This window comes from Rhipicephalus microplus, chromosome 6 (genome assembly GCF_043290135.1).
Source record: "Rhipicephalus microplus isolate Deutch F79 chromosome 6, USDA_Rmic, whole genome shotgun sequence".
NCBI lineage: Eukaryota > Metazoa > Arthropoda > Arachnida > Ixodida > Ixodidae > Rhipicephalus > Rhipicephalus microplus.
In genome coordinates this window covers 143,334,944-143,348,222 of record NC_134705.1, presented here as the reverse complement: position 1 = coordinate 143,348,222, position 13,279 = coordinate 143,334,944, and the positions used below count along the sequence as shown (strand labels likewise).

The window sequence follows — 13,279 nt, the reverse complement described above, 5'->3', positions numbered from 1 at the left end:
AGCACATCATTAACAGTGTATCTACTTCCCACTTTGTTAGCCTGTGAGACACGTGCGCAATGAAGGTAGGAAATACATTCGGCACGTTTCTTGCTATTGCTTTCTACAACCATGATCGCATTTAACAAAACAAACGTGCCTACTGTGGCCAGTGAACAAGAAGAGAACATGCGTCTAAATGTAATGTAAACTTGATGCGAGAAGTCTTAAGACATGGCATCATTATACTGGTCTGACAAGCTTCGAATTTTGACGAAGGTCTAACAGTGGTTTCTAAAATCTTTCAGAACACTGTCAACATACGATGTTCTTCTAGACGTTAGAAACACGTCCAGGTATTGTGTTTTGTCATTCTGGGACAATCCTTTATTCAAGTTCAACCCTCTTCTATTTCATTGAAATTGTTCGCTCCCTGAGGTAACCAGAAATGTCGTCGCCTCTACAAACATTCAAATGATCGTCCACGTAACAAAAAAACTTGATAAAAAATAATAAGAAATCTTGTAAAGGTTTCTTATTGCTCAGGTATAAACCACTAAGAATCAAAGCAATCATATATAAAGCCAATGTGAACTCTGCACATAGGCGCCTTTCCTCTAATCTATCAGCATCGACTTTAAGTATATGGAAAGGATTTCTAGAAAAGCCCCCGCAGAAATACAACACTTATCAGCAAAATCCGTTTTGTGCACCTACTGTCACTGATACAGTAACTAACACATTAAAAAAATCCTCCAGTTGTGCCTCAACCTTGCAATATGAAGGGTTGTATGAAAGGGCTCCTATTTTTTTCTTACACTGCCCTGTATATGAGCGCATATCTGCCTTCTTGGCGGTAAATAACCCGCAAGTTATGTCGTTCGGGATATTTACGACTTGAAAGCTTTCGGCCTTGATCGTGCTAAAAGTGTTCCTTTCTTTTTTTTTCGTTTTGCAGAGATTACCAGTACGTCCATCATGGACGAGTGATTCGAGTGACTACGCCACTCCATCACCAACACGTTCGAGGCGCAAGGGCGCCGCCAACGAAAGGCAGGTCAGTAATGCCGCACCATTTAACATGGTTTATGTGGCTTACAAAATTTCAGCTTTACCAGAACTGCTCGTGCAATGCATCGCTAAGTTTAACTTCAGCACCAATAAAGAACTGCATAGTATTTCTAAGCACACACTGATGGATACATGCGTTCCAATCACGCTGCGAATTCACCATAAACCTTCAGGAATGCCACCTTACGACTATGTGTATGGCCCAACTACTACATACGCTTCCCACACGAGCAATCCATATAGGTACTATCATCTTTGTGAGAATGCTGTGGAAGACATTATAAACGTTACATCTGAATTACTAAGCGAACACAACGAGTAAAAACCACTGTGATAGATTACTGACTTAGGGGTACCAAATCTAGATTCGTTAAACTCGCGGCCATAGGAGCCATGTTTTTCTTGGACGAGTATAAATATTGTAATGATAAGTAAAATTAACGCCCGTGTACTTAAACTTATGTAGACACGAAAGATGTCCAGGATGTCTAAAATTAATGCAGAGTTAAATAACCTACAACTGCCTGCATCATAATCACACTGGGGTTCTGTTGTCTTGGAATATAATACCCCAGGATGATTAAAAAAAACTCAACTGTTCATGTGTATGCAGACAGTTTCAATTCAGGCTGGCTTATCGTCTTGAAACTTGATCCCCGTTCCATACCTTCATCATTATAGACTGAAAGCAAAAAAAATGCCCCACCTGCTTTGGGAATATTCAAGTGGTGCTAATCAAGAATTTTCGGGTCGTATACGCAGATGAGTCGTCGGTCATCGGCTGCGCAGACGGAGGCATGCAGCAGCATCAGCCGGGCTACCACTGCCAGGATGGAGGGCTCGTTATGTGATATGTACGACAGAGACTCTCAGATGATGCGGGTGCGGCTCGTTTCGTACATTACTCGTTTTGCTTGACAAAACAGGGATTTTTCGTTCAGCCAAAGACCCCTTAAATATGCACGCATCTCCACGAAGTGAATCATGACGAGAATGCGAAGCTCTGTGTATTGCATAGGTGAGCAACCATATATGTCACCAAAGAGTTGTCTATAATAATATGCATTCCGTTAGATGATTGTGACGTAAAGAGTTGATAACCAAGCTAGGTCCTGAGGTCCGTAATGTGTACAAGGCGTTCGCACTTGTAGTCGTTTTATATTGTTTTGTTACAATTTTGCTTGATGTTCGTCTATTGTAAACCTTTTGTTTTACTCACATCTTTATTTTTTACTATAGCATTGGTTTTTTATATACCATGACAGAGGACAGTTAAATTCGATGACAAAGCTGGGTCCTCACATTCATAATGTGTGCGTTCTAGTCTCCGACTACTATAGTATAAATGCGTTGTGCTTCTATGTTGTTATGTCACTATTACGATTCATATTAGTCTATTGTTAAACTTTATTTGTTATATTCTTTGATTGCTCGGTGCTTAACTCTCGATGATTTTATGGTGTTGTGGCCTTTTGTTTCATTTTGGTAGCCAGCCTTTTATTTTGTTCTTTTTAAACTTGTTGTTAACCTTCTACTCGGTCTTGTGCTGTACCGTGATAGACACTGGATCGAAAAGCCTCGGTTATAAGGTGGCTCTTTCCTAATACAATAATATTCCTGTCAGCCTGCGTGCTGATTTCGGTTAATGGCTCTGCTCCAAAACTTTATTCCTTCAACGTAGACAATAACAACAACAAAAAGGATGATGCTCGGATTTTTGAAATCATGTAGGCTGGAGCATTTAAAGAGGTCAAATATGAAATTTTTATACATGTGTAACATATAAAGCTTATTTTTCTGCTCAAACATCAGATAATGATACTGTCGAGGGGAACTCACGCAAAACTGCGTTACTAGCTTTTGAACGAGTCTACCTAGTCATCTACGGACCTCCAGAAAAAAAAGCTTGTTGCGTGAAAATTTAAGCCATGGACTGTACATTGTTGTTATAGCCGACAAACAAGTTAGTTACTGATTGAAAAGTTGTGGTATCTCAGCAATATCTTCAAACACGGATGGCCTAAAGACGGCAGTGAAACCTAATTAAGTAGGAACTGCGGGACAAACGTCTTCCTGTCGGAAGGCTGGAATGTTCTGGCGAAAATCGATCAGGAGACATTTCTTTTAGCGGGCAACACTATTAGTAGAACCGGTGCCAGTAACGCAACAGGCAATTGTGTATTCATCTGGCAGCTTCGCTGAATTAATAGCTGATGCGAATGTATTGATATACTTGTGGGGATAGGGGAAGTGCCGCGAGCATGGAGGGGTAAGCGCAAGTGAATACGGCTTGTTTAGGGTGGTCGCCTTGCATCGGGCAGATAGTTGCGGCTATGGCAAGACGGGACGCTTTTCGGTTTGGCAGGGAGTGGAACAGAGCGGTGTTCAAGGCAATATGCAATTGTACGTTCCAGGAAGCTCACACTATAGATTTGTAACTCTAATAACATAATTTTGAAAGTTTAATATAACCTACGTTCCGTTCATTCCAGAAGCATATACTACTCGTCCGTGACAAAATCCAGCTGTCTTCCTTTCAGTGTCCCTATGTGCTTGCGCAAAAATTTCAAGATGAATATGTTCCAACTAGGCCGAATCGCAGTTACGCTTCAGTATAAAATGCAGCTGGCAATTGTGGCTGCTAAGTTTCGTGGCCACTCGGTTGATTAGGAAGGTAAAGGAGCGAAGAAGCGCACTTGTGCTGCCTCCTATTGGCGCGTTGATTATGATTACCATGCACCGTGTTGTCCCACTCTCAACAGTTGCTCCTATTCCTCCATCAGCGTTTTCCCACAGAATGGAGCTTGGCTTATGTATAGTAAGGCAAAGGGGCCATGTGACCAGTGAAATGTCACTCTGCTAGTTCATTAAACCCCAATGAAACAAGAAATCGCGCCAAGAAAAGCATCGTAGACATCATGTGTTGCCTTTATCAGTAGTGTAGTAAGTACGGCACAAATTGAAATGAATTTGAACGGTCGAAGAAACCCTTTTGCCGTTGGCAGGATTCGAAACCACCACTTCGGAATTCTAACGTTGTGGGTTATGGCCACACCGACAGATAGGTTAATGCATTCAAACTCACGTTGTGCTTACCACATACAGCTAAAAGCAACAATTAATGATTCCTATGGTTTTCTTGGCGTCAGATGGTATCATATCGTTGTCTCTAATCGAAGAAAAAAGCACATGAAACAATTCCTGTTTTTTTTTCTTCTATTATAACCTTCTTTACGTAAAGTGCCACATTCCGCGAGAGTAGTAAAGTTGTGAATTGGGGCTAGTTTCATTTGCAAAAGCACAATGCGCAGGTGTTGATGGCGGGCAACGCGCACTACCTCCGCGAGCGTTCGGCCACGTTCGGACGCACGTCGACGCTGGACGAGACGCTGTACATCTGCCAGCAGATCGGCCGGCAGCAGGAGCCACCGCTGCCCCCTCGGCCGGCCACCGCGGCCTCCGAGGTGTTCGTCACGCGCAGCACCACGGCTCTCGGATCTTCGTGCGAGGACCACGAACCGCTGCGCCTGCGCCACCTGGTGGGGCTGCAGCACCCGCAAGCGTACTTGATGGCGAGCAGGAGGAGGCCGCCCGCCGGCACACACTCGTGAGCATCATCGTTATAATCACTATCAGCACAACTCTACCCAGCTGCTAGAAAAATGAATCTCACATGTTTCTGCAATACAACCTGCGCTGTAACAGCTTAAGCCGCGATAACACCGCAAATTTAATCACATCGGCTCACGCAGCGTTCTGCCACCCCCCTGCCATGGTTTCCTTTTCCGGGAATTCAGACCGTTTCTCTGAACGACCATCGTTTATCTCGACTTCTTATAAGCCTGTTTGGTTGAGGGCACACCTCTGTAATGTGCTGCTCCTACGCGCCCTCTGCCTGCTAAGGGTATGCGTAGCACTTGAAACAAACGAGGACATCTGATATCTGGACTGAACTTGTACGATCAAAAAGGATGTTAGAGGCGTACGGTACACATACATAACGGGCTACCAAAAGGTTATTTGCATTTGTGCAGTATAAGCCTATGGAACAACATTGATTTCGATCTTTTGTTGTGGGCCTGAAACTGTAATATGACACATCTTGCCGGTGTGCCATGTTAGACCATTGCTTATGGTCTGCTGCGTCTCTAAAGTTTTAGCATCGATATTAGTTTAGTGAAAGTCACAGCGCTGCCTGCTGACGAATTGGCCAGCCACTTTTCGAGGGATCGTTGTTAATTTCTATGTATCTTGATGTTCACTGCTGGTTTACCGTTGTTTCTCTTTTATCCTGAGAACATGGACAATTCCAAAGTGCATGCTTAGTGTCCTGTTGTCCCCACGCTTCTGCCATGGGGGTAGTGTTTTCGGGCATTTGTATGGTGAAACATTATCTTCTTAGAGAAGGAAAGTACATAATTGCTTGTGGCAGCGGAGATTACAAGCGGTAACAACAGAATTTTTTAGGCACAAAACACAAGGTTTGAATTTGAAAAGGGCAGGGACAATTTGCTGAGTGTGGTAAAATCCTTCGTCTTACTCTTGCGAGCCTGGGGCTTCTGTTGCTGCTGCTAGTGCTACTGCCTAGACTGTTGAGAGTGAGGAATGTAAATTTATAGTGTTGGCACTGGGGAGAGTCTAGAGGAGAAAAGATGGGTGTGCAAAACGCTTTTACTTTGTCTTTTTTTCTTTTCGAACATACAGCAGGCTTATAAAAAAGATTGCTTATAAAAAATAACGAAGAGTATGAGTGATAACTGTGGAATTCATCGCAACAGAAAGAAATTGACAGGTAAAAACGTAGAAAGAGCTCTGAAATTTAGTAATTACAAAAAGCGTACTAATCCTAGTTTCAGATTCGAACGTAGTACCAGATTATCTCTGAAATAGCACATTACCTGTGCGCAAAAAGAGCTTTTAAATTTCTGCGCAACCATTCGAATAGGTCTATGTTGTTTTGCTCTCTTCACAGAGATCACTATAAGGAATGTCCGACCCCTTATGGAACCGCGAATCCATAAATTTTCAAAGAGTGAAACCACTCCAGATATTCAGTATTGAAGTTTGAAATATTTGCACACCCATATTCGTTATCACTATCAATAGATTAATCTGCAACACAAGCGGTACGGCAAGATGAACAAACAACATTTGTGCCGTCGCGATTTTTCGAAAGTTGCCCTACGTGATTCAATATTTGTTTTAAACGTATTTCATGAGAGAAACACACACATGCAAGATACTTTTTATGAAAATATCGGCCAGAAATGCGTTGCAACTGCAGCCTAACTTACCAATAGACATAGCGTATCGTGTTTGTGATAAGCAAACAGCGTGACTATTATGCATACATCTATATACAGATACAGCGAACGGTCACAGACACGCTTGAAATGTTTTTTTACGCGAATGTGCGTCATTATAACTGCAGAACTCCACCATTTTCGTGGAGTAAGTATATCGCCCATGAGGAGCCATTCTTTTCACTTAAGAGTCATGCTTTATCGCAAAAAGAGCATGTTTAGTCATACTTCAAAGCCGTTGACTGTTGGTACGTCATCTGGGTTAGGTAGTAGAGTAGAGCAAGGGAGGAATGATCCCCAAAAATTGCATGGCTACTGCTCACTGATGACGAGTGTGAGTGACGAGATGAATGGCAATACACGCACAGATGAATCACACGTGCTCGCTCACAACTGATACTTCACTGCACGCTCAGAAACAACTACATAAATACACAAAAGTGCACATCACATTAGTGAAAATGTGGCATATCAAAACATAATGATATCATGGGCAAGTGCTCAACTGTGGGGAATAATATCGAGTGTGGAGTGACAGTACGTCTTTATTTATTATGAGACTCGTTGACCAAAAGTGTGGATGACACTATAAAGGCGATAACTGTTCGTAATGTTTTTTATATTATTGCTTAACGAACAAGCAAGCCAGTATTTTTTATGCACTTGCACGAGCTTTTAGAAACTGGTCTAATGAGTATGACTAGCTGCCATGAAGTGATCCATCTTCATCAAGAAGTTATCGCTAAGCTTGGGTACGAAACGTTTTTGCCCCTCGTACGCCTTTTTAATCTGCCTTTTACATGTTCCTGTTCTGCCCCCCGCCGTTTTGGTAGGGTTTTGTTTGCGGCTTGAATAACCGGTACTGCCAGAAACAAAGCCTTCGAGATCAACTGAAATTTTGCAATTAAGGTTTTTAGCCCTTTAGGGGGCCCCTTGTCGACGTTACGTGACGTGGTTTTATGTGGCGTGATCACGCTTGCTGTGAAGCGCTCAATATTGGCTTCCGAAAGGCTACCAATGCTAAAACGCTGGTTAATAATATCAACGAACAATGTCCAAAGTAATATAATTAACCGAGGTACCAGAGGAGTAATCGCAATTATGAATTAGACATCACTGGGACGTTAGGAAGATATGGTGCTGGCTCCGGCGGGGAGCGAGAGAAGGAGCTACCAGTGTGCCAAACGAGCGAATGCCGCTCCCCTTGCACCACCTCTGCATCGCTGCGTGACTACATCTGGAATGTAGTCTTGGAATGGCTATACTCACCTAGCTAGGTTTATTGCTAATCTGCCACTGCTGAGGCTGATGAGCGCGCTTCTGCGAAAACTTTTGCAAAAGGGACATTTTGCAGAGTGGACATTAGGTAAGCCTCATGAAGATGCTCTGAGTAGCACCATGGAACAGATTATTCTGATCGCTGTATGACAAAATATGACGCAGAGCCAATAGTTTCCGCCAATCCCTCTTCATTTGGGTTCGGCGCAGTCCTATTCCAAGAGCAATTAAGGCGATGGTGAGCGCCGTCCAGTGGCGTTTGCTCCGAGGTCATTATCGCCAACGAAGTGTCGGTACGTGCAGATCGAGAAGTAAGATTTAGCCATAACATGGGCCGCGGAGAGGTTTGCAGGTATGATCAGAGGACTTGAAAGTAAACTTTGAGACTGACCACAAACCACTCGTAACGATGCTGGGCAAAGCACTACCTAATTTGCCTTTTCCGAGTTTTGGGCGTTCCCAAATGAGGCTAGTTAATACGCTTCATGTTCAAGTTTGAGTACGTGCCCAGGAAAACTCTGGTCTTGGCGGATACTTTGTCAAGAGCTCCATTTTGACCGACTGAGGCTATATATAATGGGGGCAACAACTTGACGGAACAGGCTTTAGACGACGCATATCTGAACTGTTCTAACAAAAAAGTTGATAAAGGGCAGCATAACAAATTAAATAATAATCGTTGGGGTTTAACGTCCAAAATACACGATATTGATACGTCCCAGTGACATCGCGCCCAAGTTGATGAAGAAGAGGACGACAGAAAATAGACTATAGTGTTTGCTGATCGTATCGAGAGTGCTGCTCGCCTGATCTGCTGCAAATGCAGGTGTCTTTCCCGTAACAGTATAATTTCATTTATTTACTCTCAATGCCGTAAGGCGTTACAGAGAGGACGGGTACAATATTAAACAATCAAGAGAAAAGACAACAGCGGGGTGGTTACAAAAAGTGATTGCTGACAGTGGACCTGAAATGCGCAGCGTCGCTGATGGAAACGATGGAGGCTGGAAGGCGATTCCACTGCACGCTGTTCATTGGGACAAACGAGTTCAGGTAGAGGCTTGTTCGGGAGTTTGGCACACCAACTTTTAACGGATGATCAATGCGGGATGAAACGTATGATGGAACTGAAAAAAGGGATTGTTTTAAGGTGTGATTGATGTAAAATATTTTATGGAAAACACATAGGCGGGATATCATACGACGGGTTGCAAGATCAGGTAGTTGTACTACTTGTTTCATGTTAGTGACACTGGATGACCGGGAATAATCAGAGTGAAGGAAACGAACGGCCCGATTTTGGATAGCTTCAAGTGTGGAGACTATATTGGCAGAATGTGGATCCCATACAGAAGAGGCATATTCAATCTTCGACCGTACAAGGGTTTTGTAAAGCTGCAGTTTTAATGAAGTGGGAGCTCGAGAGAAATTTCGTCGAAGGAAGCCGAGCATACGGTTTGCATTATTGCTAATATATCCAATGTGCGAGTGCCACGAAAGGTTATCTGAAATCTGAACGCCCAGGTATTTGTAGGTGGTAACCGATAATAGAGGGGAGCCATTCAGGAAATATGTGTTTACAGGGGTGTGCTTGATTGTTCGTGTTAACCTCATATATTTGCACTTGTCGACGTTTAGTTTCATTAGCCAGGTGTTGCACCAGGCTGAAATTGTGTTATGCTCGGTTTGAAGTTGTGAGGGATCAGAAGGTTCACATATATTTCTATATATAACACAATCGTCAGCGAAAAGACATATTGATGAGGTTATGGTATCAGGAAGATCATTAATATAAATCAGGAAGAGAAGAGGCCCCAATACTGATCCCTGAGGGACACCAGATGTAACAGGACAGTGAGGAGATTCGTTATCATTAACGGCTACATATTGAAAGCGATTCTGCAGAAAACATTCAATCCACCTTAAAATGTCAAGGTCAATGCTCAGTTTGCTAAGTTTATAAAGTAGTAGTGGGTGAGAGACGCAGTCAAATGCCTTCGCGAAATCAATGAAGATGCAATCGACTACTGACGCACGATCCAACAAAGAACAGAGATCATTAGTAAAGGTGATTAATTGAGTTTCACAGGAATGATTTTGGCGAAAACCGTGTTGGTAGACTGTAAAAAATGAATTAGATTCTAGAAAGCTCATCAAGTTAGTGTAAATGATGTGTTCGAGTAGTTTGCATGGCATTGATGTAAGAGAGATGGGTCGATAGTTAAAAGGGGAGAAAACTTCACCAGACTTGTGCACTGGAATCACCTTTCCACCCTTCCAGTCGTCGGGCAGTAAGGAACACTGTAAAGACTGTGAAAAAATATAGGAAAGGATCAATGAGGAGTTCACATTGGTACTTTTCAGAATTTTATAGTTAATTCCATCTATTCCAGAAGATTCCAGAAGAAATTTTAGCCCCCGGTATCAGCTTGAAAATTCCAGCACAGTCAATAAAAATGGGTTCCATTGGTTCAAGATGTAGGCTTTCTTTAACAGGAAAAGAAGTAGGAATTGTTTTAGTAAAAGATAAAGAAAACGTATTGTTGAGCAACACGCAGCACTGCTCTCGGGGAACAAGTGTTCCATCTGGTGTTTTTAATTTTAAATCTTTACATATGCTCATATTAACAGCGCTCCAGAACTTGCGGGGATAAGTCGATAAGAGGGAAGGGAGCGTTCGCTGATAAAACTCGGTTTTTGCACGAGAAAGGGCTTTTTTATATTCTGGTGCGAGGCGCGCATAAGCCGCCCACCTTTCAGCAGAACTTGATAGCCTACAGCGGCGAAAAATGCGCTTTTTTATTTAGCAGTCGTTTTAGTAAGACGTTGTACCACGGTTGGCGTTTAGGACAGGGCATCCGTCTGAGCGGTATGTATTTATCAGTCAGCCATTGAACCTTGTTTCGAAATAAAGCCCAGTTAACATTGAGCGGACGCTCCTAAAATTCAGGAAGGAAATAATCTATAAAAGCTTCCAGTTCCCTATTTATGGCTTGGAAATCAGCTTTAACGTAGTCTCTAATTTGTTTAAACTGTTTGGCGGGGCGCGAAGAGGATGACGGTATAGTGAAATGGCCAACTAAGTGGTCACTCAAAGCAGGCAAAAGCGTTAAAGATGAAACAGACTCGGGAACAGTGGTCAGTATAAGGTCAAGGGTGCTGGAAGACGACTGAGTAATGCGAGTAGGTCCTTTAACAAGTTGACTTAAGTTAAATATGGAGCAAACGTCAATAAAACTTGAGCATTCTTTAGAAGGACTGGTTGTTACAGGAAACGGCTCGTTCCACAAAATTGCCGGAAAGTTAAAATCACCCAAAACAAACAAGGGGGCTTTAGGAAATTTAACGACGACTTGGTTGAGACAATCGTGGAATTCATCGAAAAAAGTAGACGAACTGTTCGGCGGATGGTAGCAAGCACAGAACAAGAAATCTGCGTAAATTATCTGGATACAAACACAAAGAAATTCTAAATGTGATGCAATGCTGACGTCATAAGACGCAATCTCATCGGATACCGCAATAAGAATTCCACCTCCTCTCCGTTCAATTCTGTCGTGCCTGTATATGGTGTAATCTTTTGTGCAATTCAGCAGTTCTTTATTATCCACATGTTCATGCAGCCAAGTTTCGGCGAGCACAACAACATCAGCTGAGCACGCGTCAATCGCGGACGATAACTCATCACGTTTAGGAATCAAACTTCTGATGTTGGTGAACAGAAAAGAATAGTCGCGTTCGGGTTTCGCCTGCACGGCTGAGGGTTATTAATTATTAATAAATTATTATTATTATTATTATTATTATTATTATTATTATTATTATTATTATTATTATTATTATTATTATTATTATTATTATTATTATTATTATTATTATTATTATTATTATTATTATTATTATTATTATTATTATTATTATGAGGGCTAAATTATCAGAGATGCCGATGGAGGGCTCCGGACGTTTGGCCACATGGGGTTCTTTATCGTGCACCTTATTAAGTACACGCGCCTCAAGCATTTTCGGTTGTGGTAACCTACATGTGGATGCAGGTCTAAGGCTGCGGCTGTCACTATACGGCTGTCGTGGCCTTGGCGATTAGCTCCACTGGCGTGCCATTCGCGAAGCTGATCGCGGAAGCCAGGGTGAAACTACACTCTAAAAAAAATATCGAGGAAAAACGGTGTCTTTTTGTCCCACAACAATAATCGTCATCAGGCTTGCGTGCGCTTCCTTTCTTGAAAACTCGGCACTGGCCACTTGCCTATCGAGAATGCAATGTAACCCTGAAAATGGGCATGTCGATCGTGACCGGAATATACCGGGTGTGGGGCGATAGCGCAAGGATGGAACGCAATATAGATGACGATTATCGTTGTGGGACAAAAAGACACCCTTTTTACTCGCTCTTTTTTTAGAGTGTATGTCTCGAAAAAAAAAAAACGATTGCACTCGGTGGCATCATCGACGTGACGTCAGTAACATCGGATGCTGTCACGGAACATGTGTGTTGAACTGAAGTGCGCTATGGCCCGAGTTTCTTCAAAATGAAGTGAGTTAGCATTGTGTTCAACGGCATTTCGGCGAGGTAATTTAAACAAAGTTCGTATAACTAAATGGCTCGCTTCACTGACGTTCGTTTCAAGTGGTATTTCACTGTTATTCGGCAGGCCCAGCGGTGACGAAGGCTTTAGCTGCAGCTCCCCCCAGCTACTGCCACCGATTCCGCGGCCTCGGCGGCTCCTGGCGGTGAACGCGGAGCCCAAAGGTCGTGCATCAGACCCCGGGTTGGTGAGCGAATCACCGCCGCGGCCGAAGCCTCGGACAAGGTTGCCGCTCAGGGTTCCCGTCAGCCTGAGCTCGACGAGCGAGCGTCACTCGGATTCCAGCGTGCTCTTCGCGCCGGACTCGGCCGATCTCGACTGGTCCACCTCGCCATCCCCGCCGCGCTGAAGCGTTGGCTGTTCTGGAGCGTCCAGCTCTTCGTTGGCACGCCGGGTGGACGATTCCGCTTTCGAAAGTCTGGACTGGCTGGCCTTCCCATTCAAGCATCACGAACGTTTCCCCTTGAATTTCGTGCACGACAGCGAGCGATATCAGCTTTTTTTCATTACTTCGATTCTCCAGACGATTCTGCTCACTATGAAAGATACAGATTGCAGTGGCAATATAAATCATTATAAAACGAATGTTTCATCAACCCTCGTCTTCTCACCCAGTTAATAGAGGCATTAATTGAGAAAAAAAAGGTAAACTGCATGTTCACTAGTATGTGGAATAACGTGAACAAGAACAGAGATCAAGTAAAATGTGTGAAATGCAATTTATTTTGAAAGTAATTCTGTGATTTTTACTTGAACTGGCGCCCTCAAAGAACAAGAAGAAACAAAGCTGCTCAAAGGGTGTAAGGTGTTGTGCGCTGCCTCTGGCACAGCTTTTTGTAGGGACACGAAATCTCGCAACTTTCTAATATATCCGACAGTTTCCGCTTCAGATACTGAACTTGAACCTGCCTCAGCCGTTACGACTTCTTTGTTGCGCTTTACTTTTGGCTTCGGATGAACACAACAAAAAGCTTCGAAATGTGATTGTCCTGCGTAGGACTGAAGCGCACGTGGCCAGTTTTATTCTCCCACGGGACCAATTCG

The 13,279-nt window shown here is 43.2% G+C and overlaps 1 protein-coding gene across 1 annotated transcript; it reads left to right on the top strand.

Moving 5' to 3' along the window:
• The first annotated feature begins 914 nt into the window (after nt 1–914).
• On the top strand, nt 915–12,954 carry LOC142764976 (uncharacterized). Its single transcript, XM_075865522.1, has 4 exons — nt 915–1,036; nt 1,813–1,932; nt 4,362–4,657; nt 12,302–12,954. Exons 2-4 carry the CDS (start codon nt 1,813–1,815, stop codon nt 12,582–12,584), a joined length of 699 nt encoding a protein of 232 aa, XP_075721637.1. The 5' UTR covers nt 915–1,036; the 3' UTR covers nt 12,585–12,954.
• The last annotated feature ends 325 nt before the right edge of the window (nt 12,955–13,279 follow it).